The following is a 26,167-nucleotide window of genomic DNA, read 5'->3' as shown; positions in this document are numbered from 1 at the left end:
GAAGATCAGCTATGGGAGTGGGGTGAGGTGATAAGGAGCTGTCAGGGGCCTTGAACCTGAACCCTCTGGCTTCTGAAATGGTGATGTTTCAACACGTCCATAGAAATAAAAGCTTGAAATGGACATATAAAGACAAAAAGAAGCAACAGCGGCGTAGTTTGGGAGTTAGGACTGTAAATTCCGTTCCTGAACCATTGACCTGCAATGAGCACAGCCTTCGTTCTATTATGGGGCAGTTCAGGCGTGGGACCTGCAGGAGAAGACAGGCTGCCCGCCCGCAGAGGTGTGTGTGTTTGGATGGACTTCTTGGGAGCTTGGCATGGGTGCAGTCTGGCTCAGAGACACGTGGAATCCTGCGAGTCTAGTTCATCCTGTGGGGTATGCCAGCGATGGTCAGTCAGTGGGTAAGCCAGATCCCAAGGGACCAATCTGGTTAGCATCAACCAACCTGGCTGGGCTTGACAGAAACGGGAGACATTGGACATGTGCTCTGCAGATTCACATCAGGAAGTCAAAGCCATACTCAGCTTGACGTCATAGCCACCTGCCGCTTGTGCCTTTGGGGTACTAGCTCCAACTCAGAAGAGAACCCACACCATGCTTGGCAGAGGCACAGACAGTGGGGCAACTCAGCCTGAACAGGGTTTATTGCATCATACACAGCAAACACAGCATTTAGTGACTCCGCTCAGAGTGTGACGGGCTCTGAGCCCCCTCCCTGCCCTGTCCTCCCTCTGGGTGTACAAAGATTATGATTATGATGGAAGGGGGCAGAAACAGTCAAACTAAAGGCACAGTAGGGTCTCTTTGCTCAGTGTCTACAGATTCTGGGAAAGAGTCTGGATTAGCTGGGGTGGTGGTGGTGGTGGTGAGATGCATCCCTCTTCCCTCCTTGACAAGCATCAGGCTTACCCTCCACCCCACCCCAAAGAAGCCCTGCTTCTCAAACAGCCGGGGGAGCTGAAAGGCAGGAGAGCAGCAGCTATGTACTAGCTGCAGCTCACTGTGGGTTCCTGCCTGCACTGAACAGGGATGGAGAACAGATCCACAAAGGGGTCATGTTTCTCTTTTCCCTGGGATTGGATGGAGATGAAGTGTGGAACGGCCTCATACGGGAGGGGCCAGGGGCTAGGAAGCATCTTTTAATAGCCAAGGGCTCTGGAGCACAGCAGAATCTGGGAAGGCAGGGCTACATAGGATGTAGCTTCCCGTCCTTCTTTCTGTAGCGGTTGCGACGTTTGGTCTTGGCCTCTATGATTTGCTGGGATTGACGCTTCAGGGCTGCGCGTGTCACCACATCAGCATCATCTTCCCCGCTGTCATCCTCATCTGTGAAGAAACCAAAAAGTCATGTGGCCTGTTGCATGGTCTTAAGGCCGGAAGGCTCCGCTCCTAAGCTTAGAGAGGCCACTCGCCATGACAGGGCACTCATACACACTAAATCCACAGGCATGGATACAGCCTACCCTGTAACAAAGCCCCTAGCCAGGACGCCACAAAGAGAAGGCGTGTCTGCACACACTCCACAATTGTGGCGTGCAGACACTCCACCGGCATCTACTCAAGGACACTGATACTGTACACGGAGAAGGCTTGTGTTACACGGCGGAAAAGGCTTGGGCTTACATGGAATCCATAACTGCAAACTACTAAAGAACATGCAGTAGGTTAAGGCCAGACTGCATAAACTCCGAGCAATCAAACTTTAAAATTCTGCACCCAGGCAGTCCAAATTCTAGCTTTTAAAAAAAGGTGAATTCTACCCCCTGTATAAATTATGCAAATATGCATACTTTCGCTGGCTTTGCATAACACATTTTGCAGTTTGCACTATTTATTCTGGTTTAACCAGTTATGAAAAGGCCAAAAAAACCTGATGTCCCACCCTCAAAATTGAAATTCTTATTCAGCCCCTTCTCTGATTGTAGCAGGCATGGCATCATACCTATTTTCAATTTCGGATCGGCCCGCGCCGCTCTACCCATAGTCTGCTCCTCTTCGCCGCGGAGCTCCGGCTCCGAATCGGAGCTCCGCAGTGGAGGGGAGTGGTGCCAGGTAAGGCCCCCCTCCCTCCTCTCCCTTACCTGCGTCCGTCCGCGGTCCCTCGGCTTCTTCAATTGAGCCCGTGGCTCAACCAGGAAGTCTAGGTCGTGCGGCCTAGACTTCCTGGTTGAGCCGCAGGCTCAATTGAAGAAGCCGAGGGACCGCGGATGGACGCAGGTAAGGGAGAGGAGGGAGGGGGGGGTTACCGGGCCCTGCCGCTGTCGCCGCATGGGCGACAGCGACAGCGGCAGGGCCCGGTAAACCCCACTTACCTTTCTTGCGGAGCTCCGGATCGAGGCGAAGGATCCGCCTTCACCTCGATCCTCTTCGCAACGCTCCGCCGGCCTCCCAATCCTCTTCACCTCCGCCTTAAGGGTAGGCGAAGCCCCCCCGCTCCGCTCCTGCTTCTCCGGTTCGAGGAGAAGCGAAGCACATCCCTAATTTTCAAGCCCATCTTTACAGCCATAAGGGCTAGAAACTTGCTCTTAAAAAAAAAAAAAGAACAAAAGAAAGAAAAAGAAAGAATATCTGAGGAAGCTGAATTCTGTGCCCAAAAGCACATTCTACATTCCCACGGAATCGTGGCATGACTAAGACTACAAACAGCCCACTGCCTTGGGACAGTAACCTTGAGCCCCCTGTGCATGTGCACTGTTAAGGTGCCCACCTGTACAGAGGAGCTACCAAGATATGTAAAGCCCTGAGATACAGAGCCACAGAAAGGCTAACAGAAACTGCCTCCCATGGAAGGATCTCACTGTGCACATGATTTCGGTCCTGTGCCCATGAGTTAGAAGACTGGTTTACCCTTGCTGAGACTCAACAGCGTACTCACCATAATACATGTCTGGTTTCTGTGCGATGGGCAGCTTGACCCTGGTGTTGTAGGTGGGCAGCCTCCTCTCAAGCTTGGAATGGAACTGCAACAACACAGGCTGGAGTTTAGACTGAGGCCATGCAGAGGGAGGGGACACCTTCCTTCTGCCGGGGGGGGGGGGAGAAGCAAAGGCTGGAAGAGCTCATTCCGGCCTGGGCTACTCCCCACCCTCCACCCCTAACCTAGCTGGGTCTGCATTGGAGTAGAAGGTTATTTCTGGAACTGTATAGATACCAAAATCCGGGGGTGCAAAACAGAGAGCTACTATAATGTAGTAGCTAAGAGAATGAGCTGTGAGCTAAAAGGTCACCAGTTCAAATCTCCCATCAGCCATGATTTTTCTGGGCAAATGCTTCTCCCTGAGCCATTTGTAATAATGACTTGATATTACCATCCTATCATATAAGAATCACTTACAATGTATTGCTTGTCCGGATTAATCCAAATAAGTGATATTTTGCCTAAAGCAGTGGGTGGGGAGCCGTAGTCCTGAGGGCCAATTATGGCCCTCCTGAGGTCCCAATCTGTCCCTCTGGGGTTCCCCAGGCTTCCCATGGCCCCACCCCATTTCCCCCCAGCCACTGAGCGTTGGGTAGCTTTCCGCCTTTTGTGCAGTTCTTTCTCCATTCAAAAAGGCTGAAATGCCTCCCCCTAAGACTTATTTACTGGCAGTAAGAGCTGTCAGCTAAAATATGCTGCGGTGTTTTTTTTTTGGGGGGGGAGGTATTTTTCGCCTGACCCCCCCCATTTGCCTGTGGCCCCATCCAACCGCTGGAATGTGGCTTCCAAGAGATTCTCCAAAATGGAATTCAACCCTCCAGCTAAAAAGAAGCTCCCATCCTGGCTTAAAGTGTCACTTGATGGGGCTAAAGATTGAATAAAAGGAACTTAATGTTTCTTAATGGTGGGGACGCTTTATTTATTTATTTGTTTGTTTGTTTTATTTATTTATTACATTTTTATACTGCCCAATAGCCGAAGCTCTCTGGGCGGTTCACAAAAATTAAAACCACAATAAAACCACCAACAGGTTAAAAACACAAATACAAAATACAGTATAAAAAGCACAACCAGGATAAATGGACCAGAAATGTCTGTTCTCAAAGTATGGAAGGCAGTGCCTATCCGAGTTTGGGGAATGTGACACTTCTCAGAGCTAAAGGAAAGAGCAGAGAAAAGGCTTGGAGACCGTTTGATTGTCGGCAGGCCAAACCAAGTGTTACTTGTTGAAGCAAGCTGAAAAAGGGGTGCACCCTTGAGGTGGGGCACACACTACTCCCTTCCGGGATCTGATGCAGGATTCACGGTCTTACGAGTCTGCTTTCAAAGTGCTCTGCTGGAATATTTGTTTTATATATGAATACTTCAGAAACACCAAAAGTCTCCAGTGCCCTCATTCAAAGGAAATGAAGCCCTTTTGGAACTTCACTACTTTGCACGTTGGAGAGCACATAATTGCACCGAATCCCAACAAAACCATCACATCTACTCAAAGAGGTTATGGAGAATCATAGAATCATAGAATCGCAGAGTTGGAAGGGGCCTACAAGGCCATCGAGCCCAACCCCCTGCTCAATGCAGGAATCCACCCTAAAGCATCCCTGACAGATGGTTGTCCAGCTGCCTCTTGAAGGCATCTAGTGTGGGAGAGCCCACCACCTCCTGAGAGTCCTCAGCCCTCCTGAGATGACTCTCAGCCTGATCTGAATTTACCTCCACTTCTTCAATTCTCCGGAGAAGCTCCTTCTTGTCTCGATCCTTGAGGGACTCCACTAGGTACAGCAATTTCTCCTCTGCTTGGCCCAGGAGGTTGAGCACATAGTCATTGGCTTTCTCGTCCAAGACAGTGGAAGCAAGGCGGTTATCTTCCTAGGGAGAAGAAGAGATGCTTGCTGGCCTGGTCCAACAGAGAACAGCAGGGAAACAGAAGTTTGCTGGGAAAGTTACTTGCCTAATCAATGGATCACCACTTTGGTGTCAATAAATGTCACATCCATGGACCTTAGGTTGCATCTTGTTCAGCAAAAGCTTTTGTTTCTTGTCTATTGGACGATGCAATGTCTCTTTAATTAGGGCTGTCTAATTCAGCTAATTGCTGGTATGCAATGCAATTAATACTACTTTGAAACATATGTTTTGGCAAAGTCCAATAGTTGCTTCTTTTTGGGAGGAGGTTATTATACAGATAAACTTTGTACAGGAACAGTCTTTAATATTTGTTGATGTACATGCTCTGTTAAATTATCTACCTGCATCTTGGAAACTAATGAATGGCCAGTGTAAATTGATTTTCTGCAACCTCTGGACCGCTAAAGACTGATCTTACAACACTGGGGGGATAAACAATCACCTCCCATAATGCAATAGGTTGAGGACCATCCAATGCTTTCGGTATTTGAATGGGTGTTATATAGACTGATTTACAAAATGTGTATACTGCTCCATATTTAAAACAGATTCCACAGCAGTGAACATAAAAAGTAAAATGGTAAAAAAAATTAAAAAGACTAAAACCATATTAAAATTATACTTTTTAAAAAACAGAATGCCAATATAAACCGTGGCTGTCAGTTAAGGAATGCTTTCTGGAACAGAGTTGTTTTCGGGAAACGCCAGATCTCCAGGGTCAGAGAGTTCCAAAGAAAGGTGGCCACCACACTGAAGGCTCTTCTCTTAGAGGATTTCAACTGGACCATAGATGCCCGATGGTACAGCTGGGTACTTATTTGGATATCTAGTCCACTTTTGTTGAAGCTTATGTATAATTACTAGAAAGTTGTATATATGCAGTTCATATGTGTTCATTGATACGGATTATCAGGCCACCAAAGAATCCTTTTTCTAAACTGCCCTGTTTTAAAGGTTCCCTTTTCAGTGAGAACAGAATCCAGGGGTCCTGCCTCTCAGCCCCTGCGATAACTGCTTGCCTCTCAGCCCCATCAGTCTTCCATGCCATTCCTCCCCTATGGAGGGCCTCAAATAGCCCACCACTCCAGAAAGCTGGTTCAGGGGACTGAAGCCCACCGTTGGCGTGGGGGATAGGTGGCTGCAGCAGAGCCCCACAGGCAGCAGGGAGCACTCACCAGCTTGATGTGCTGCAGTTTGGAGGACAAATGCTCCACTCCAGCCTTGGCATTGAGCAGAACCCGGTTCACCTTGTCCAGGTCGGCCTGGGTTGCGTCGCGTCTCTTCTCCTCCTTCTGCAGGTGGTCGTGCAACGCCTTCATCAGGTTCTGGGTCCTGGGGGTGGACGAGGGAGCGATCGGACCCCAGAAGCAAACCCAGGAGGCCCTCACTGCTCCACCCATTACCTGTCCCTTCAGGTAGCAGGAAGGAGGGACTGGCAAACTGCACGGCTGGTGGCAAGCATGCGCTGCAGTTTCCGTGCACAGGGCCAAAGCCTGGGGCCCAAACTCAGGCACCGACTTACCCCACCTTCCGGGCCTCCCCCGAGTACTTGGTGTGTTCCAGTTCACGTTGCAACACGTCCTTCTCCTCTCGAAGTCGGACCAGGGCCTCTTCGTTCTCATTCCTCATTTCGTCCAGTTGCTTGAAGGTTTCTTCTTGAGCCGCAAAGCAGGCCACAACGTCCTGTCAAGGGATCCAAAAAGTATCAAAACCAAACCAACCCGGCCTCTGCCCACTCTGCAGACTACTCTCTACTATTTATTTTATTTATTTATTTATTTCATTTCTATACCGCCCAATAGCCGGAGCTCTCTGGGCGATTCACAAAAATTAAAACCATTCAAAGTATAAAACAACAGTATAAAACAGTATAATAGCAAATACAATATAAAAGCTCAACCAGATAAAAACAGCAGCAATGCAAAATTACAAATTTAAAACACCGAGTTAAAATTTATTTATAGACTGTTAAAATGCTGGGAGAATAAAAAGGCATCTAAAAGCATATAATGTAGGTGCCAAGCGAACCTCCTTAGGGAGCTCATTCCACAGCCGGGGTGCCACAGCAGAGAAGGCCCTCCTCCTAGTAGCCACCTGCCTCACTTCCTTTGGCAGGGGCTCGCGGAGAAGGACCCGAGGATGACCTTAGGGTCCGGGCAGGTACATACGGGAGGAGGCGTTCCTTCAGATAACCTGGCCCCAGGCCGTTTAGGGCTTTAAATGTCAATACCAGCACTTTGAATCGGGCCCGGACCTGGACTGGCAGCCAATGAAGCTGGAAAAGGACTGGCGTGATGTGGTCTCGTCGGCCAGTCCGTTAGTAAGCGTGCTGCCCTGTTTTGCACCAGTTGAAGTTTCCGGACCGTTTTCAAAGGCAGCCCCACGTATAACGCATTGCAGTAATCCAAACGAGAGGTTATCAGAGCATGGATCACTGTAGCTAAGCTGTGGGGCAGGTCCCACACAGTTCTCAGGCCAGCCTGCAGATCTTATCAGCTCAGTCACGGCTGCCAGATTCATCTCCCACAATGCACAGCAAAAGGGACTACAACAAGGACATTATCAGGGCCAGCGAAGCCTCCTGGCTCTGCTTGGCCATCAGACAGAGAGAGAGAGAGAGAGAGAGAGAGAGAGAGAGAGAGAGAGAGAGAGAGAGAGAGGGCTGAAACACGAGACTGCAAAGATAGTGTAAGGACAAGGAGCACGCCATCAAATTGTGGCAGCCTCAGGACGGGGGGCTCGTTTGGTTTAGTAGCCTTGGAGCGTTCTCATCGCGACGTTCTGAAAGACGCAGGAGGGCAGAGAAGTCTGGCAAATGACATTTGCCATACGCCTATAACTAGCATGAACCCCTCCTGATCCTGACAGGTTTGGGTGCCCTGTGCGCCCCCTCGTTAGATCAAACGCATGTGAGATTGGTCCATAAAGCGGCTTGTCAGATACAACAAGGCCTGAAGCTTTCAGCGTGTGGCCCTGCGTCCTGCAGAAGCACAGTTTATTTATTTATTTTTATTTGTTCATTTAATTTCTATACCGCCCAATCGCCGAAGCTCTCTGGGCGGTTCACAAAAATTAAAACCATGAGGAGCGTAATAAAACAACCAACAATTTAAAAACACAAATACAAAACACAATATAAAAAGCACGACCAGGGTAAAACCACACAGCAAAAATTGATATAGGTTAAAATATGAAATTAAAACAGCAGAGTTTAAATGTAAGTCAAATTCGGTGTTAAAATACTGAGAAAATAAAAAGGTCTTCAGCTGGCGATGAAAGGAAAACATTGTAGGCGCCAAGCGAACCTCTCTGGGGAGCTCATTCCACAACCGGGGTGCCACAGCGGAGAAGGCCCTCCTCCTGGTAGCCACCTGCCTCACTTCCTTTGGCAGGGGCTCACGGAAAAGGACCCCCCCTCCCCGTAGATGATCTTAAGGTCCGGGCAGGCACATTTGGGAGGAGGCGTTCCTTCAGATAACCTGGCCCCAAGCCATTTAGGGCTTTGAATGTTAATACCAGCACTTTGAATCGGGCCCGGACCTGGACTGGCAGCCTAGTTGCTTCTAGGGTGAGGTACAGGTCATAACATTATTTATTTATTTATTTATTTATTACATTTATATCCCGCCTTTTTTCCTCCAAGGAACCCAAGGCGGCATACATAATCCTCCTCCATCCCATGTTATCCTCACAACAACAGCCTTGTGAGGTAGGCTGGACTGAGTGTCTGTGACTGGCCCAAAGTCACAGACTGGGTTTCCAAGGCTGAGTGGGGACTACAACCCGGATCTCCCAACTCCCAGTCCAATACCTTAGCCACTACAGGGGGCTGGCCCAGGCAACAGGTGGGGCCTCTAACATTCGCGGCCTTCACCATCCTGCTGGGCTTTATGGGCTCAATTAATCCATTCCACCACCACCACAAGCGCGCCCTCCCCACCCCCCTCAGAACTACAGGGAAAGCTCCAGATTTCACGCCCTTGGCCTCTTGCCCGCCAGGCACCCACAGCGCAAGTGCCTCTGAGCTGCACGGGTGGGTAATTGCTTGCAGGTCTAACTCCTGCCGTGAAGCAACAATTGATTGTGCGGAGATAACTTGGCTGCAAGCCTGAGGCTGTTGCTGGTGATACGGTGTGGCAGGGGCCCGGCTACGGGTGGACCTGCCGTTTCCCTAGAGCTGCTTTTCTGACCCGACTCCACGGAAGGGGGTGCTGTTAAAGGGGAAAGTACAACTTCCAGTGCAGGCCTTGGCCCCAAACGAATGCTTCAAGGCCCAGGTCAGGAGAGAAATCGCCTCCTTTTCGGGGGCAAGGAAGAAATTCACGAATGGAACCTGCCTGGAAAAGTAGAAGAACACAGCCTGCCGTAGAAGCTGCTCCCTGTGCATTGATTGGCTCACAGCAGCTGGTGCAGGCACAGCGGAGGAGGCTTTGCAGTCACACATGAACGGCTAGTGCCCGGAGCGACTATTGACTTGTGGCGTCAAGTGCGTATCAGCAGGGGAACGGTCACGGGGTGTGTGTGTGTGTGTGTGCTTCAAAATGGGGGTGAGGAGGCCAAAGATCAATACTGGCTTTCACGCACTGGTTATCTCTCGGTTGGACTACTGCAACCTCCTCCTCTCTGGCCTCCCCTCGTCTCACATCAGTCCGCTGGTCTCTGTCCACCACTCTGCCGCTAAGATCATCTTCCTGGCCCGCCGCTCTGACCATGTCACTCCGCTTCTGAAATCTCTTCATTGGCTCCCAATTCACTCCAGAATCCAATATAAACTTCTCCTGTTGACCTTCAAAGCTTTTCACGGTCTAGCTCCTTCCTATCTCTCCTCTCTCATCTCACACTATTGCCTCGCTCGTGCTCTCCGCTCCTCTGATGCCATGCTTCTCGCCTGCCCAAGGGTCTCTACTTCCCTTGCTCGGCTTCGTCCATTTTCCTCTGCTGCCCCTCATGCCTGGAATGCTCTTCCAGAACACCTGAGAACTACCAACTCAATCACAGCTTTTAAAACACAGCTAAAAACTTTTCTTTTCCCTATAGCTTTTAAACTTTGAGTTTGTTCTGACTCTATACTGTTAGCTTCACCCTTCCCGGTGCCTGTTTACACTTCCCTGTGCCTGTTTGCATTCTCTTTCCCTTCTTATTGTTTACTACAACTTTATTAGATTGTAAGCCTATGCGGCAGGGTCTTGCTATTTACTGTGTTATCTGTACAGCACCATGTACATCGATGGTGCTATATAAATAAATAATAATAATAATAATAAAAATGGGGGTGAGGAGGCCAAAGATCAATACTGGCTTTTATTACTTAGTCCTCTGACCGAGAGAAGAGAAAGCACCAAGGAAGCTGCATTTTTCTACTTTGAGGGGGGGACAGCTACTTCTTGGGAGGAGAGCAATGACAAATCTTGATAAAATAGTTAAGAGCAGAGACACCACATTGACAACAAAGGTCCGCATAGTTAAAGCAATGGTATTCCCCGTAGGAACCTATGGCTGCGAGAGCTGGACCATAAGGAAGGCTGAGCGAAGGAAGATGGATGCTTTTGAACTGTGGTGTTGGAGGAAAATTCTGAGCGTGCCTTGGACTGCAAGAAGATCAAACCAGTCCATACTCCAGGAGATCAAGCCAGACTGCTCACTTGAGGGAATGGTATTAAAGGCAGAACTGAAGTACTTTGGCCACATAATGAGAAGACAGGAGACCCTGGAGAAGAGGCTGATGCTAGGGAAAGTGGAAGGCAAAAGGAAGAGGGGCCGACCAAGGGCAAGGTGGATGGATGATATTCTGGAGGTGACAGGCTTGACCTTGGGGGAGCTACGGGTGGCGACAGCCGACAGAAAGCTCTGGCGTGGGCTGGTCCATGAAGTCACGAAGAGTCGGAAGCGACTGAACGAATAAACAACAAGCTAAACAATCTTCTGTTTGGATCACCACACATGCCAATCCTGTCAGTAGTCTGCTGTTTTCCTCCTGTTGGATTAGTCTGGGGCCCACATAAAGCCGAGCATTCTCAACCCCGCCCCCCAAACGTACCACCCTCTTAAAAGGAAATGAGGCAAGAACTTTACAATGACATATTCTAGATCACTGTTGCAGCTGCTTGATTTCTATATCATTGGACAACACTGGGCTGAATTTAAGGTGCTGTGCAAATGACCCTGGGGAAAAAAGAGATCCCCTCCCGTCCCTGCCACAACTGCCTACTTCCCTTCCTGACTATGAGGGTTCAAACAGGGAAAGTGGCGCTAGGACAGGGCTTCTGGAGTACCATTCAGAGACCCCATAAGGCTCCTTTCCTGCCTGAAACAGCATTTAGCAACATTAAGTTTGTTTGTTTTTAACGGACCCCAGAACTGTTGTTTTTCAATGGATACTGTTGTTTTTATACTGTTGTCTTTATGTTTTTAAACTTTGTATACTTTTTAATGTTCACTGTTTTTAACTTTTGTAAACCGCCCAGAGAGCTTCAGCTATGGGGCGGCATATAAATGTAATAAATAAATAAATAAATAAATAGATATGTAATGAATAAATTACTGTTGAATGACCAAGTAAGTATGCATAGAATTGCGGCCTTAGTCCCACACTGGGCTTCTCAAGGTTTTCAGAATACGTTGCCAGTGAAGCTGATGCAGGTCAGATACCATGAACAATGGCGTCGGATCCAACCTGACATACACCAAGGATCTTGGAATTGTTGTAGATCGCAAGCTGAATAGGAGCCAACAGTGCGATATGGCTGCAAGAAAGGCCAATGCTATTTGGGGCTGCATTAATAGAAGTATAGCGTCCAAATCACGCGAGGTACTGGTTCCTCTCTATTCGGCCCTGGTTAGGCCTCATTTAGAGTATTGCGTCCAGTTCTGGGCTCCACAATTCAAGAAGGATGCAGACAAGCTGGAGCGTGTTCAGAGGAGGGCAACCAGGATGATCAGGGGTCTGGAAACAAAGCCCTCTGAAGAGAGACTGAAAGAACTGGGCATGTTTAGCCTGGAGAAGAGAAGATTGAGGGGAGACATGATAGCACTCTTCAAATACTTAAAAGGTTGTCACACAGAGGAGGGCCAGGATCTCTTCTCAATCCTCCCAGAGTGCAGGACACGGAATAATGGGCTCAAGTTAAAGGAAGCGATTCCAGCTGGACATCAGGAAAAACTTCCTGACTGTTAGAGCAGGATGACAATGGAATCAGTTACCTAGGGAGGTTGTGGGCTCTCCCACACTAGAGGCATTCAAGAAGCAGCTGGACAAGCATCTGTCAGGGATGCTTTAGGGAGGATTCCTGCATTGAGCAGGGGGTTGGACTCGATGGCCTTGTAGGCCCCTTCCAACTCTGCTATTCTATGATTCTATGATTCAATGACTGCTGATGCTGAATCCTGGATTGGGGGGACGAGGGACACAAATCTCTGGAAAGGCCCTGGGATGTTAGCTTTAACGGTAATGCAATGTGTCCTCTTTCAACTAAGGAGGCGGCAGGCAAAGCGCTTACGTCAGCATCGGTGACGCCAGTAGCTGCTCGGATCTTGTCAAAGGCTTCCGATGCAGTTAACATGGCCTGTCTGGTTTTCAGGATGGTGGCTTTCTTAAACATGGGCTCTTTGAGCAGGTCTTCAGTTCCAAACGTGATGCGTTCCTTCTGGGACTGCTGGAACAGATAAAACACACTTGAATAAATAAAGATACTTGTGGGTAATAACGGCCGGGGAAGGCAACGGCAAACCACCCCGCTGGGGAAAGGTAATAACGGCCAGGGAAGGCAACGGCAAACCACCCCGCTATAAGGCCTGCCAAGAAAACGTCAGCAAAAGCTGGCATCCCTCCAAGAGTCAGTAATGACTCAGTGCTTGCACGAGAGGTTCCTTTCCTTTCCTGGGCCAATGGCCAATTGTTAGGCTTGGGCCTAGCCAAGGCTGGGCCAAGGTTTTGTGACTCCACTCCTGCCCCATTTTATGCGGAGCTGACTAGATTACTATTTTCTTGCTTTCTTTTGCAGTGTCTGCCACTTCTTTCCCACCTCCCCTTTGCAACTGCGTCTACGTTCTGGAGAGGCCATGTTCCCTGGATTCCAGAAATATCACCCAAACAGTGATTTTCTTGATTTTAAAGGAAGCAAAATCTGAGTGTAGCCATATGTGTACTCTGGATTTTAAGAAAGACAATTTTAATAAACTCAGAACTATTATAAGTAAGGTCCCATGGCAAGTGCCTTTAATGAAAAAAAAAAAAAAAGGTGGGAGTTTGTTTTTTTAAAAAAGGAAATTTTAAAGGCACAATTACAAACAATCCCAACAAGGAAAAAAGATAAAAGTCAACAGAAGAAACCAATGTGGCTCCACATTCTGGCTGGACATGAGGAAAAAACTTCCTGACTGTTAGAGCAGTACGACAATGGAATCAGTTACCTAGGGAGGTTGTGGGCTCTCCCACACTCAAGGCCTTCAAGAGGCAGCTGGACAAGCATCTGTCAGGAATGCTTTAGGGTGGATTCCTGCATTGAGCAGGGGGTTGGACTCGATGGCCTTGTAGGCCCCTTCCAACTCTGCTATTCTATGATTCTATGATTCTACACTACCCTTCTTTCTGCACGTTCGTTCTGTGCTCTTTTGTCCTCTGTCAGCTTCTTCAAGTCCTTCAGCTTCTTATCACGGGCCTTTCGTTCTTTGTAGATGGTTTCTTCTTGGGACAGGAGTTGCTCCTACATGGCAGGGGGAAAGAGAAGGAGACATGTTGCTCTGGGATGCGCTGTGAGTACTTTTCCTCATCTTAGACCTATTTTGGACAGACAAATATTTATTTATTTATTTATTTATTTATTTATTACATTTTTATACCGCCCAATAGCCGAAGCTCTCTGGGCGGTTCACAACCCAGGCCTGTTGATGTGGAGAGAAACCAGCCCTACAAGGTTGTCCTGGTCCCTGAGAGCCCCGTCCTGGTAATTCCACCTAACCTAATCAAACTAGATCATACCTGGACTTGTGGATTTAATCCTTCCCCAATCTATACTGTTTTCCAGTGAAATCTGCTCTTGTCACCATTTGACCTATTAAGGCAGGAGTGCAGAACCTCTTTCAGCCTGAAGGTGGAATTCCACTTTGGGGGCTGTATTCCAGTGGTGCATTGAGCTAAAGGCCCAATCCTGCCAAATACCAGCATATGGTAGCTTAAGGCTTTTACTGCCAGTAACTAAGCCTTAGGAGAGGCATTTGGAATGGGGGGGGGGGGGGAGGGGGAACTTCACCAAAGCTGGGAAACCCCACAATGATCAGTGGTTGAGGTCTGGTGGGTGGGGCCAGGGAAAGAGGGCGGGGCCATCTGAGGTACCCTGGAGTGCTAGGAGGGACAGAATTGCCCCTCTTGGCCTGCAGTTCTGCATGTTAAGGAAAATTTATGGGTACATATCAGTCACCAGGGATTCGTCGCCCAAGCAAAACATCTACTACCTGGTGCATTGTTCTGAATACCAAACATTTCAGGTTTAATTCTATTTCTTTTAATCAAGACTGTTAGCTACTACGATTGTTTTAAAAGCTAAAAAAAGTCTCCAGAAAAACCCTCAGGTTTTCTGAAAGCCTGATCATGGAATCGGGATGAAAGTATGTGAAATGATACGTATGTGTGCAAATATAATTAATTTTCAGATAATGATGAGAGCAGATAGGTAGCCCATAAAATTAATCTCCCTACAGCTGGCAATCCCATAATCCTCTCAGATTCGCCACCAGCATCCCTGGGAGTCTGAACACACTGTTATTTATTTATTATTGCATTTGTATCCAGCCTTTTTTCCTCCAAGGAACCCAAGGCGGCGTACATAATCCTCCTCCTCTCCATTTTATCCTAACAACAACAACCCTGTGAGGTGGGTTGGGCTGAGAGTCTGTGACTGGCCCAAAGTCACCCAGTGGGTTTCCATGGCCGAGTGGGGACTAGAACCCGGATCTCTCGACTCCCAGTCCAACACTTTAGCCATTGCATCACACTGACTCACATTCCTTTGGCACCATGTCCCCTCTTATCCCCACTGCCTGTTATACTTACCCCACACATATTGTTTAATACCCGTTATACATTGCCTGACTGTTTACCGCCTGCTCCCTTTCCCAGTAGCCTATTGCATCTGCTCCTGGATCCTTCTGAACCTGTTTTTATTCAGGTCCTACAGTACAGCTGTGATGCTGGACAGAGCAGTCCTCAATCGTTACTTCCCCCTGTATCCCACATTGTGCTGACCCCCTACCCCATACATTTCCCTCCCTCTCTCGTAACACTAGAACCTGGGCTCATCCCATGAAGCTAATTGGTAGGAGATTCAGGACAGATAAAAGGAAGGAATTCTTCACACATGGGATTTGCTACCGCAAGATGTAGTGATGGCTGCCAATTTGGATGGCATTAAAAGGGGGTTAGACAAATTCCTGGAGGAGGAGGATATCAATGGATACTAGTGCTGATGGATATCTGCTACCTCCAATAGCAGAGGCAGTAAGCCAACGTACACCAGTTGCTGGGGAACATGGGTGGGAGGGTGCTATTGCACTCATGTCTTGCTTGTGGGTCCTTGGTCAACAGCTGACTGGCCACTGTGTGAACAGAGTGCTGGACTAGAGGGACCCTTGGTCTGATCCAGCAGGGCTCCTTTTAATAATAATAATAACGGGGTCCCGTTAAAGGAAGCCAGATTCCAGCTGGACATCAGGAAAAACTTCCTGACTGTTAGAGCAGTATGACAATGGAACCAGTTACCTAGGGAGGTTGTGGGCTCTCCCACACTAGAAGCCTTCAAGAGGCAGCTGGACAAGCATCTGTCAGGGATGCTTTAGGGTGGATTCCTGCATTGAGCAGGAGGTTGGACTCAATTGCCTTGTAGGCCCCTTCCAACTCTGCGATTCTATGATTCTATGATCAGGAAAAACTTCCTGACTGTTAGAGCAGTACGACAATGGAATCAGTTCCCTAGGGAGGTTGTGGGCTCTCCCACACTGGAGGCCTTCAAGAGACAGCTGGACAACCATCTGTCAGTTATGCTTTAGGGTGGATTCCTGCATTGAGCAGGGGGTTGGACTCGATGGCCTTGTAGGCCCCTTCCAACTCTGCTATTCTATGATTCTATGAAATCCTTACGTTCTTACCCTAGCTGCATCACGAGCATGTTGCGCATCAGTGTTCACACTTTCCAGGTCCTGGAGCTCATGACGCAAGCGTAAGATCTCAGCTTCTAGAGCATCCAGTTTGTTCTGGAAGTGCAGGCTCTGCTCCTAGGAAGGGGATGGAAGAATCCAAGTGTGAAAGTGAATTGTGGGCCAATTGGCCTTGAGGCACCCAGCCCCTCCACAACAGGACATGCTCAATTATTGCAGAGTGAATAACAACAACCCTGGGGACATGGGGCTCCCTCAGTGGCCCTTAGCCCTGACTTTAACTCACTGGGCTTTTTAGACTAGCTCCCAGCCCAAGCCCAGAGCAAAAACCTCTTGGTTACAGAAGTAACAGGTGCTGAAATACATCTCCCTTTTTCCAAGGTGGTGGGGAACAGGCTAGAATAGGGTAGCTCCTCTTAGGACAGGTGCAGCTCACCTGCATATGTGCTTTTAGCTTCTGGTACATGCTGGTGATGCGTTCGGCCTCATCAGTCTTGAATCGGGCCTTTTCCAGGCGGTTCTCCAGCGTACGCAGAATCTGGATGGAAAGAGCAGCTAACTGAGCATCAAGCCAGGAGACTGAAGAGCCTCCAAAGCCCCCAGCCAGTTCAAAGATGACCCTGCTCCAAGGTGCTGTACAGCTGCAACTCAGGTGCTCTATAGTGCACCTCTGCCCGGGAATCTAATCTTTCCTCCCGTGTCTCCTTTGGATTGCAGACGGATTGATGACCAAGCTAAGTACTTTACAACTGAGTTTCCCCAAAGCTGTTCTGAGTTGTGGGGAATTTCCAAGCAGCAAGTTGTTCCACTAGCATGGGGCAAGGAAGAGATGGACCTGGCATGTTGCTAGCTTGGAAGGGAATAAAACAGCCTTTTCTAAACTTGTTGCCCTACAAATATTTTGGACCAACTCCCATCATCCTCAGCCTGTATGGTCAACGTTCAGGAATGCTGGGTGTTGCAATCCAAAACATCTGGAGGGCACCAGGTTGGGGAAAGTTGGAATTCAGAATGCTGGTGTATATCAGCCAGCAAGAGAAGCATGGTCTTATCTACACTGTACAAGATCTCAGGGACAGGCCAAAATGGAAGGGAGAGGTCTGCATGCAGGTATTGCCTTCGCCTTTGACAGCATTCACACAGAGACAGAACATGTGGAATGAGAGCCCAAGAATTTGGTTCAGTACAACCAATCACTTTCCATGTAGTCTGCAAACACGTTCTATTTCAGCAATTGGAGAACCTTGCTCTTTCTTGGGCAGGTTTAGGATACCTCTTCTGTGTTGCAAGTAGCAAGAACTGCAACCTCAGGCAGATCCACAACCTTTGACTAGATGTCTGGGAGCTGGCTGGCTGCAATTGCTCATATCTCAAATGAACTTTTATAAGGAAGTTGAGAGATATTGAAAAACCAACATCTCTCAGGAAGAAGTATGAGGCACCAATAAAAGAATCCGAGGGTGTTTTTTTTTAAATATACGCTTGCATTTGAAAGAATGAGAAAAAACAGCAACGTTAAACAACTGATAGTTCCCTCAATATTTCAACCTGCTTACGTATTAAGTAACATTTTCATATGGCCACAACATTATTAACAACTCTAACATATTTGTAGCATCTGATGAAGGATTTTTGCCTGCATCTTCAAGAATGCTTGTTTTTTTTTTGACAATATCACACAACTTTTACATTGCAGATAAAAAAATATCACGCACCCTAAACACACTGGTTTCGGAGCCTCCACTGTCAGGAAATGAACTCAAGACCTTTTATGCACAAGGCATGCGTTGCAGCAACGAATTATGGGCCCTTTTTTCGGTGCTAAGCCCTAGCCCACTCACAGCCAAAATGTACTGAGCCTGCATGGAAGAATGCAGGAGAATGCATGGAAGTGCATATCTGGGTAATAACTGCCTGTATATTCAGGTGCAGACAGCATTACTGTCTGAGTAACAGAGGATTAAAAAGTGCAGAGTAGCTCTAACACGTTCTTAACTAGAAAGACCAAGAGGCCTGGTGGACAGATTGAAGTCTGGGAGCCAGGAGGCTGAGTTTCATCCTCATAAGAACATGAGAAGTGCCCTGATGCTGGATCAGACCAAGGGCCCATCTAGTCCAGCACTCTGTTCACACAGTGGCCAACCAGCCATCGGCCAGGGACCAACAAAGCAGGACATGGTGCAACAGCACCTTCCCACCCATGTTCCCCTGCAACTGGCAGTCAGCTTGAACTACTCATTTCCCTTTTCTCTACCTTGCTGTCCTCATTTGCGAATAGGACACACAAAACGACCCCTAATTTCTGACAGCGGGGGAAGGGGGTTGTCCAATTTTTGAATGCTTCTCCATGTAGAAAACTCTGTACATGTAACAAATTTTGTCGTTAGGGAGAGGATTGAGCTATACCTGTCTCATTGATGTGCTAGGACAGCGGTTCTCAACCTGTGGGTCGGGACCCCTTTGGGGGTCGAACGACCCTTTCACAGGGGTCGCCTAAGACCATCGGAAAACACATATTTCCGATGGTCTTAGGAAACTGTATTGACTGAACTATGTCATGTATCATCTTTTGTATTATTAAAGCTATTGTTATGTATTATTTTCATTAGCAAACCATCCCATGACAATGGATCATGTAGAGAAGAACGAAAATAATTTTATGGTTGGGGGTCACCACAACATGAGGAACTGTATTAAAGGGTCGCGGCATTAGGAAGGTTGAGAACCACTGAGCTAGATTAAGGACAGAATTAAGGGACTACAACAGAGCGGTTCTTTGCCTCCCTCTTGTGATGTGTCTGCATAACCTGCGAGTGATAGCTGTGAGCCAAATTATATGTTACGTTAAGCATGCAATTAGCAATTGTAGGCTTGTTTTTGCTTTGATAAATAGCAAATACAGGAAGTGCCGACCAACCGTGATCGGAACTGCCGCTTGACAGAGGGAGAGAAAATGCAGCCCTTTGGATGGACTTGTCAGTCTCAAACTAGACTATTTTCCCTCCTGTGGCTGCTGTTTACTCTGGGAGGAAAACAACAAATAAATGCAAGGCAATGGTGGAGTTAATATGAACAGAAAGAACCACAACAGGCGACCACCAAAGGAATAAAGTTAAACCAGTAAAGTAATTTGTTATTCAAATTTGTACACATTAAACCAGTCAATACATTGAATTAGGACCCCATTAGTAATGAGAGTAAGATGCAATCAAAAACAATTCACAATTCACATACATAACAGCATAGCTAAACCAAATCAGTCAAAGTAATTAAACATTGTTTTAAAGACCACATTAACGAAGTTCATGTCTGTTGTGGTTCTTTTTGTTCATACCCTGGGAGGAAAGTCACCATTCTGAGAAGAGGGATAACCAAATCGGGACCGTCTGAATGGCCTGCACTATAAGCGAAGGTGATCTTGGAATTTTTTTTTTTTAAGACAGTCTCTCCCATTCCACGGCAGCTACATGTTCTGCCTCCTTCTCACAACCGAAGGTGAGAACCCAGGAAGCCTTCAGGCACAAGGCCATGTAACGTTCTTCCCGGGTTTTATGGCAATTGGCCTGCTTTAATTTTTAGCTAAGATGGGACTTTGGTAGAAGCAAAGACTCCACCTGCCTGGGATATTGGGGAGGCTCTAATCCTGGGAGAGGAAACCTCTGACAGTGTTCAGAGGGACCCAAACGCCTAGGGACCCAGGCTTCTCTCACCTTGGCCGCCTCAATGTTCCGTTCCTCTAGTGCTTGCATGTCGCTGATTTCTTGTGACTTGGCACTGTACTGAATCTGCAGCTCTTCCAACCTGCGCTTCCGCATCTCCACCTGATGCTTCAGGTTGTTTAACTGATTGATCTTCTCACATAGCCGGTGATTGATGATCTGAATGGCACCCTGTGGCGCAGAGGAACAGGAGAAGGCTCAGACGCATCTGAACAGTTGTGCAGGCAGTTAACATACCCAAAGGCGGGTGATTTAATTTTTAACATTATACACAAACATCAAATTAAACTAACACGTAAACACAATTAATAATAACAATACATAATTTTAATAATAAAATACTAATGAATATTTTTAAGAGGGTCGAAAGTGCTTTGAGTTGAGGTAGGCTTGGCTTCTCAGGTCATACACACACACACGTTTATAGTATTTATAAGTTAATTTATAGTCTACAAAGCCGATCAAAAGACATGACAACAAAATGCATAAAGTTGAGTACCGTAACAATAACCATAAAAAAGAAACTACTTACCCATACAAAACAGAAGCAGGTAAAAGCAAAAACAACATAATGATCTAGTTTGGACATAACGGGACTGTTCAGACAACACTTCAGCGGCTGTGGTTAGCGCTAACCACAAGCCGTGCTGTTGCACTCAAAACACTTCAAGCCACAGTTAAGAGCCGCTAACTCTGCTGCAGGGTTAGAAAGTGAGCAGGGTTTAGTGAGCATTACACACAACAACCTAAACCCTGCAGCTTGACAAAAAGCCTTAACCAGCAGGGTTTAAGGTGTCTTCTGGCAGACCCAATGATAGATATCACCCTATGCAATCGTACGAAGGGAGGTAGCTGTATGATCACCTACCTCTCCAGTTTTATTTTTCACACATCCTTGATCAGCTGGATGTCCTTGGAAGGCAGCCTTGATTACTTTCTCCTCTCCCTGCAAAAAAAACCCCAGACAACTATATTCTCATTCTGAAAGTATCTCTCAAATCCAATATACAAGATGCAAATGTTTCTCTTGGAGTTGAGAGCTTGCTTTTTACAAGTGGAGAAGGAAGGGGCACGTGCAGTAAATACCACCCTCTTCCCAAAGATTTTAACTTCTCTTTTGGAGCACCACACTGTTACCCTCAGGGCATGAACAGTACCACCTGCTGTGACTGACATGCAGAGTCCCTTTGTATTTAACATGGTATGGATGGTCACTAGAGTGCAGGCAGGTCTACAAGTCCTGCATCTGCTTTGCCATGCCACCCCATCCTTAAAAGAAATGAGGGAGGAGACCTTACGTGACAATTTTAATGTTGTGTTTTTAATGTTATAGTTAAATGTATTTTAATATTGTGAACTGCTGAGGGATTTTAATATATTCAGCAGTATATAAATACCAAATAAATAAAATAAATAACATAGGGATACAGGAAAGAAATCATCTTTGAATCATCCATAACAGGGTTAAGTAAAGGAAGAAAAAAATCTGCCCTGAGGGAAAAAGAGAAGTCAGAACAGTCAGATAACCCGTTAGGAGAGAACAGCATGAAAAGAACAAGCAAGAACTCAAATATATACCTCTCAGAAGAAAGCATGAAGTGAGCAGTGAGTTGTGGTATTCCACTTCTTCACTGCTGTCTAAATTCTATGATTTAGAATCATAGAATAGCAGAGTTGGAAGGGGCCTCCAAGGCCATCGAGTCCAACCCCCTGCTCAATGCAGGAATCCACCCTAAAGCATCCCTGGCAGATGCTTGTCCAGCTGCCTCTTGAAGGCCTCGAGTGTGGGAGAGCCCACAACCTCCCTAGGCAACTGGTTCCATTGTCGTACTGCTCTAACAGTCAGGAAGTTTTTCCTGATGTCCAGCTGGAATCTGGCTTCCTTTAACTTGAGCCCGTTATTCTGTGTGCTGCACTCTGGGAGGATCAAGGAGCAGCAGCCACCAGTGATAAAAGTGCGAAGGAGGAGTGTGTGGCTAGGGCCTACTGAGGGTATCTTGCCTGAGGGCCTCCCAAAACCTGGATCTGGCACTGGGTGATACTTCAAGATAACCTGAGCAAGGCCTGCAACTTGAGATACTGAATCAAATGTGTGAAGAACCCCTGATAGTTTCTGCAACCACTGCTAAGAGAATGACATCTCTGGATTATATGTGCACTCGGCATTCTGAGGCTCACCACTAGGAGATCTGCCAGCTTCTGGTGCAACTTCTTATTCTCCTGCCTGAGCCGCAAAATTGACTCCTTGTTCTTCTTAATGTTCCATTGGGAGTTCTCGTAGAAAGCTTTCCGGTCACCTTCTGTAATGGGCAGAAATAAAACTGCTCTGCTCACCATTTTACTTTTTGCTCAACCAAGAAAGCTAAGCAAGGCGAAAGTGTTTGGTAATGTTGAATCACCTTCATTTCCTCTTAGATTTATTTATTTATTATTTATTTTATTTATTACATTTTTATACCGTCCAATAGCCGAAGCTCTCTGGGTGGTTCACAAAAACCAAAACCATTCAAAGTATGCAGTTGTGTCAATGGCATAATGCACCAAATGAAACAAAGGAAATTAAGCTGCACTGTGTGATATACTTTGTGTATTGGATTTATATTTCCTGGAATCAGAAGTGCAACCTCAGACAATATGGAAATCTATTTTCCTTTTATTTTATCTTTAGAAAATGAGATTTTTAAACACTTTCCTTTGATCTACATTCTAAGCCTGAAAATAGGAGGGCTTTAACATTTCTTAGTAGTTCCTTCCCTTTTCCGTCAGGCCTACCCAGATCAATGTAAAATCAAGAATTTTTAAGATGTGTTGATTCCTGTACTAATGTTGTCCCCCGCCTCAATCCAAAGGGAGAGGCGAGTAATAAATAATTATTATTATTATTATTATTATTATTATTATTATAATACAAGAAAAGACTCCCACAGGTCATTCATCCATCTAGTATGGTAGGCATTCCCTCCAGACACCCTCTCCAATCCTAGACTTCAACAACAGTGCATTAGGATTGGATGTATCAGATCTGTTCATCGTCTCTATTGGACCTTTGCTAGAGTGAAAATACTGACAAGGGCTCAGTCACTGGGATCCCCCCCACCAGCAGAAATACATGCAAGTACTACAAGTTCAATCGCAGCTTTTAAAGCTCAGCTAAAAACTTTTCTTTTTCCTAAAGCTTTTAAAACTTGATTTTGTTCTGACTTTTATACTGTTAGTTTTACTCTACCCTGTGCCTGTTTGGTGCATTCTCTTCCCCTCCTTATTGTTTTATTATGATTTTATTAGAATGTAAGCCTATGCGGCAAGGTCTTGCTATTTTATTGTTTTACTCTGTACAGCACCATGTACATTGATGGCGCTATATAAATAATAATAATAATAATAATAATAATAATAATAATAATAGTAATAGTGGATTATTAGTGATATTCCACTGCTTGCCAAGATTAGCATTTTAGATTTAGATCAGACAAAGCTTGATTATGAACATCGCAATCTGGCTTTAGGAAGGACCCTTTTCCCCTCTGCCTTCCCATGGGTAAAATGGTAGTAAGGATCTAAGTCAGAGTATTGCAAAGAACGAAGGCGGTCCTAAGTTTTTGTCGAGTGACCTACAAATCTAAAACAATAATACATTTGAATCTCTGTTTTTGCTTCTTTTAAATTTTGTTTTAACTGTTTTATTCTGATTTTATTTCCATTTTATCTTGTGCACCGCTCCGAATTTTTTTCAATGAGGAGTGGTATATAAATATTCTAAATAAATAAATATATAGGGTAAAATAACCCTATAGGGTATGTATATATATATAGGGTATACATAGTTTACCCGGGTAATATAGGATAATATATATATATACTTACCCTAAATAAGTATGAAAAACTTTCAGGTCTCACTGCCAACTAGTCTGCATTAGTCTTGAACCTACATGGCAATTCTCACACAGTGCAATCTTACGCGTTGTCTACTCTGAAGTAAGTCCCCCCTGGATACAACGAGGCTTACTCCTAAGCAAGTGTCTATAGGATTGCAGCCTTACTCCCAGGGTCTCCTCATTCTGGAATGCCTCCTCCTCCTCCTCCTCCTCCTCCTCCTCCTCGACTTCTGAGCGCTTCATCCTGCCAACTGTGCGGCGCTCCCTTACCTAGGAGTTGTATCTTGTTCTGCAGCTCTGAGATCTGCTCGTGGATTGGGGGCTTTATGCCTTCCAAGGCCTGGGTCACGGGCATGGCAGCGGCGATCTGTCAGTGGGGAGGAAGAGGAAGCGGGTAGGGGGCACAACAGCCGCGTGGGTTCACCAGGACTTCTGGGGCACGCCGGGCAGAGCCCTGTGGCAACCCTTTGGGGGCAGAAGGGTGAGGGGGGGAGCAGCGTGTCGATGGGAGAAGGGCAGCCAAGTCGTCCCCCCACACACACTGGGGTATCCGCCGCCCCCTCCCCTCGATGCCCGGAGGCTCCCGCAGGCTGCTTTTTAGGCCGAGGCTGCCGCCGCCCGCTCCCCACCTGCACACGGCCACCTGCGTCCCTTGCAAGCCCTCCTTCCCCCCTTGGCCAGGCTGCAGCCTCCACCTGGGCCCCTCAGCATCCCTACACCTGGGATCGGTCTCTATGGCGACCGGGTCCCGACGCAAAGCGCCCATTGGCCGGAGGAAGCAAAGGCGCGGAAGGCATGACGGGAGGAAGGTCAGCGCTGAAGTGGGGCGTTTTCCTTCGCTCGAGGCCGGAACGTTTCATTCGCCAAACGGGGAAAGACGTGAAGAGTTTGAGGAGGAGGAGAAAAACCAGACTTTGGCGCCGGGGGGGGAGGGGGGGAGGAGACACTTCCGCCACTCTTATCATGGCCACCCTCGCTGCGCTTAAAATGGCCCCCGGGAAGGGGGGGGGAAGCTGGCGTCCAGGGCGCCCCTCCCCCGGCTCTTGGTGGAGCTTTCAAGCGGATGTTCCGCCGTTTCCTTCCGGTTTCTCTCAGTGGACTTAGGACCGATTTCCACGAGGATCTCCGCGCCCGGTTGGTAAAGGGAGGCGGATGGGCTGGTCTTGCGGGTGGCAGAGGGGCCAGCGCGGCTCTGTTCCAGGGCAGGTTTCCCAAGCGGGCCTGGGGAGGGGAGGGGAGGGGAGGGGAGGGGAGGGGGCTGCACCTGTGGGTGGATCCGGGCTGCTGGGTGCAGCAGTAGGTCGCCACGTCGAAGAGCTCGCCGGGCTGGCGGAGGGGCTCCCATGCCCGGTTCATGCGCTGTAAGCCTCGCTTATAGCGCATGATCTGTGGTTTCTGCCGGACCCCTCTCCTGAGTGTCCTGGGTTGCACAGAGGCCCCTTCGGTGGTGGAAGTCAGGGGGACCAGGGATACAAGGAGGAGGAAGAGGCGAAGGAAGAGAAGAGGAAGAGGCGAAGGAAGAAGAGGAAGAGGCGAAGGAAGAGAGGAGGAGGAGAAAGAAGAGGAGAAGGAGGAAGAGGGGAGGCGGAGGAGAAGGAGAAGGAAGAAGAGGAAGAGAAGGAAAAAGAGGAAGAGGCGAAGGAAGAGAAGAAGAGGAGGAGAAGGAAGAAGAGGAAGAGGAGAAGGAAGAAGAGGAAGAGGAGAAGGAGGAAGAGGAAGAGGAGAAGGAAGAGGAGAGAAGGAGGAAGAGAGGAGGAGGAGAAGGAAGAAGAGAAGGAAGAGAAGAGGAGGCGAAGGAAAAAGAGGAGGAGGCGAAGGAAGAGAAGAGGAGAAGGAAGAGAGGAGGAGGAGAAGGAAGACGAGGAAGAGGAGGTGAAGGAAGAGAGGAGAAGAAGAGAAGGAAGAAAAGGAAGAGGAGAAGGAAGAAGAGAAGGGAGAGGAGAGGAGGAGAAGAAGAGGAAGAGGCGAAGGAAGAGAAGAAGAGGAGGAGAAGGAAGAGAGGAGGAGGAGGAGAGAAGGAAGAGGAGAAGGAAGAAGAGGAAGAGGTGAAGGAAGAGAAGAAGAGAGGAGGAGGAGAAGAGAAGGAAGAAAATCAAGAGGAGAAGGAAGACAAGAAGGGAGAGGAGAGGAGGAGAAGGAAGAGAAGAGGAGAAGAAGAAGAAGACGAGTCACCATCGCCTAGGCTTTCAATCTCAGTTGGTTCCCGTTAAATTTCAAAAAAGCACCCCAAAGTCTCTGAGCAGTTCAGAATAAGCAAAGCCAAAAGTTCCCTTCGATTACTGGCCTGTCCGGCTTGAAAGGGATGTGCGCAAATCTTTTCCCAACCCCAGATACAGCAACTGGTTGGACAATGATGTGAAGCAAAGCTCAACCCCTGAGGACCAGAGCATGTAGTTACTATGGGGATGCCACCTAGGGCCTTCTTACCGAGAGTCATTCCTCTTCTAGCTGCAGCATATAAACTGGGGAGTGTGACTCTGTTGATTCTCCTTGATCTCTCAGCAGCTTTCGATACCATCGACCATGGTATCCTTCTGGAGCGTCTGGCTGAGTTGGGAGTGGGAGGCACTGTGTTGCAGTGGTTCCGCTCCTACTTA

At 47.5% G+C, this 26,167-nt stretch overlaps 2 protein-coding genes across 4 annotated transcripts in view; one reads left to right on the top strand and one right to left on the bottom strand.

Annotated features, from left to right (window-relative positions):
• Positions 1–629: 629 nt before the first annotated feature.
• ODAD3 (outer dynein arm docking complex subunit 3) lies at positions 630–24,241 on the bottom strand. 2 transcript variants are annotated; one of them, XM_063119147.1, is made up of 13 exons: positions 23,841–24,241; positions 21,874–21,995; positions 20,564–20,641; positions 19,687–19,866; positions 16,413–16,514; positions 15,968–16,093; positions 13,408–13,530; positions 12,325–12,480; positions 6,351–6,511; positions 6,004–6,160; positions 4,634–4,789; positions 2,879–2,963; positions 630–1,329 (listed from the first exon to the last, which is right to left on the bottom strand). In XM_063119147.1, the coding sequence occupies exons 1-13, from the start codon at positions 23,923–23,925 to the stop codon at positions 1,190–1,192; spliced, it is 1,671 nt and encodes a 556-aa protein (XP_062975217.1). In that variant the 5' UTR covers positions 23,926–24,241; the 3' UTR covers positions 630–1,189. The 2 variants fall into 2 exon arrangements, with proteins under 2 accessions (XP_062975217.1, XP_062975218.1); XM_063119148.1 differs by having other exon boundaries at positions 12,325–12,477.
• Positions 24,242–24,625: 384 nt separating this feature from the next.
• Positions 24,626–26,167, top strand: part of PRKCSH (PRKCSH beta subunit of glucosidase II) — a 77,099-nt gene continuing 75,557 nt past the window's right edge. For both annotated transcript variants that reach the window (XM_063119150.1, XM_063119149.1), the window contains exon 1: positions 24,626–24,704. The gene's annotated coding sequence lies outside the window, so the exon portion shown is untranslated. The remainder of the gene's footprint in view (positions 24,705–26,167) is intronic.

This window comes from Elgaria multicarinata, chromosome 3, assembly GCF_023053635.1.
Source record: "Elgaria multicarinata webbii isolate HBS135686 ecotype San Diego chromosome 3, rElgMul1.1.pri, whole genome shotgun sequence".
In the NCBI taxonomy this organism is placed as follows: Eukaryota; Metazoa; Chordata; class Lepidosauria; order Squamata; family Anguidae; genus Elgaria; species Elgaria multicarinata.
This window is presented reverse-complemented; position numbering and strand designations above follow the sequence as displayed.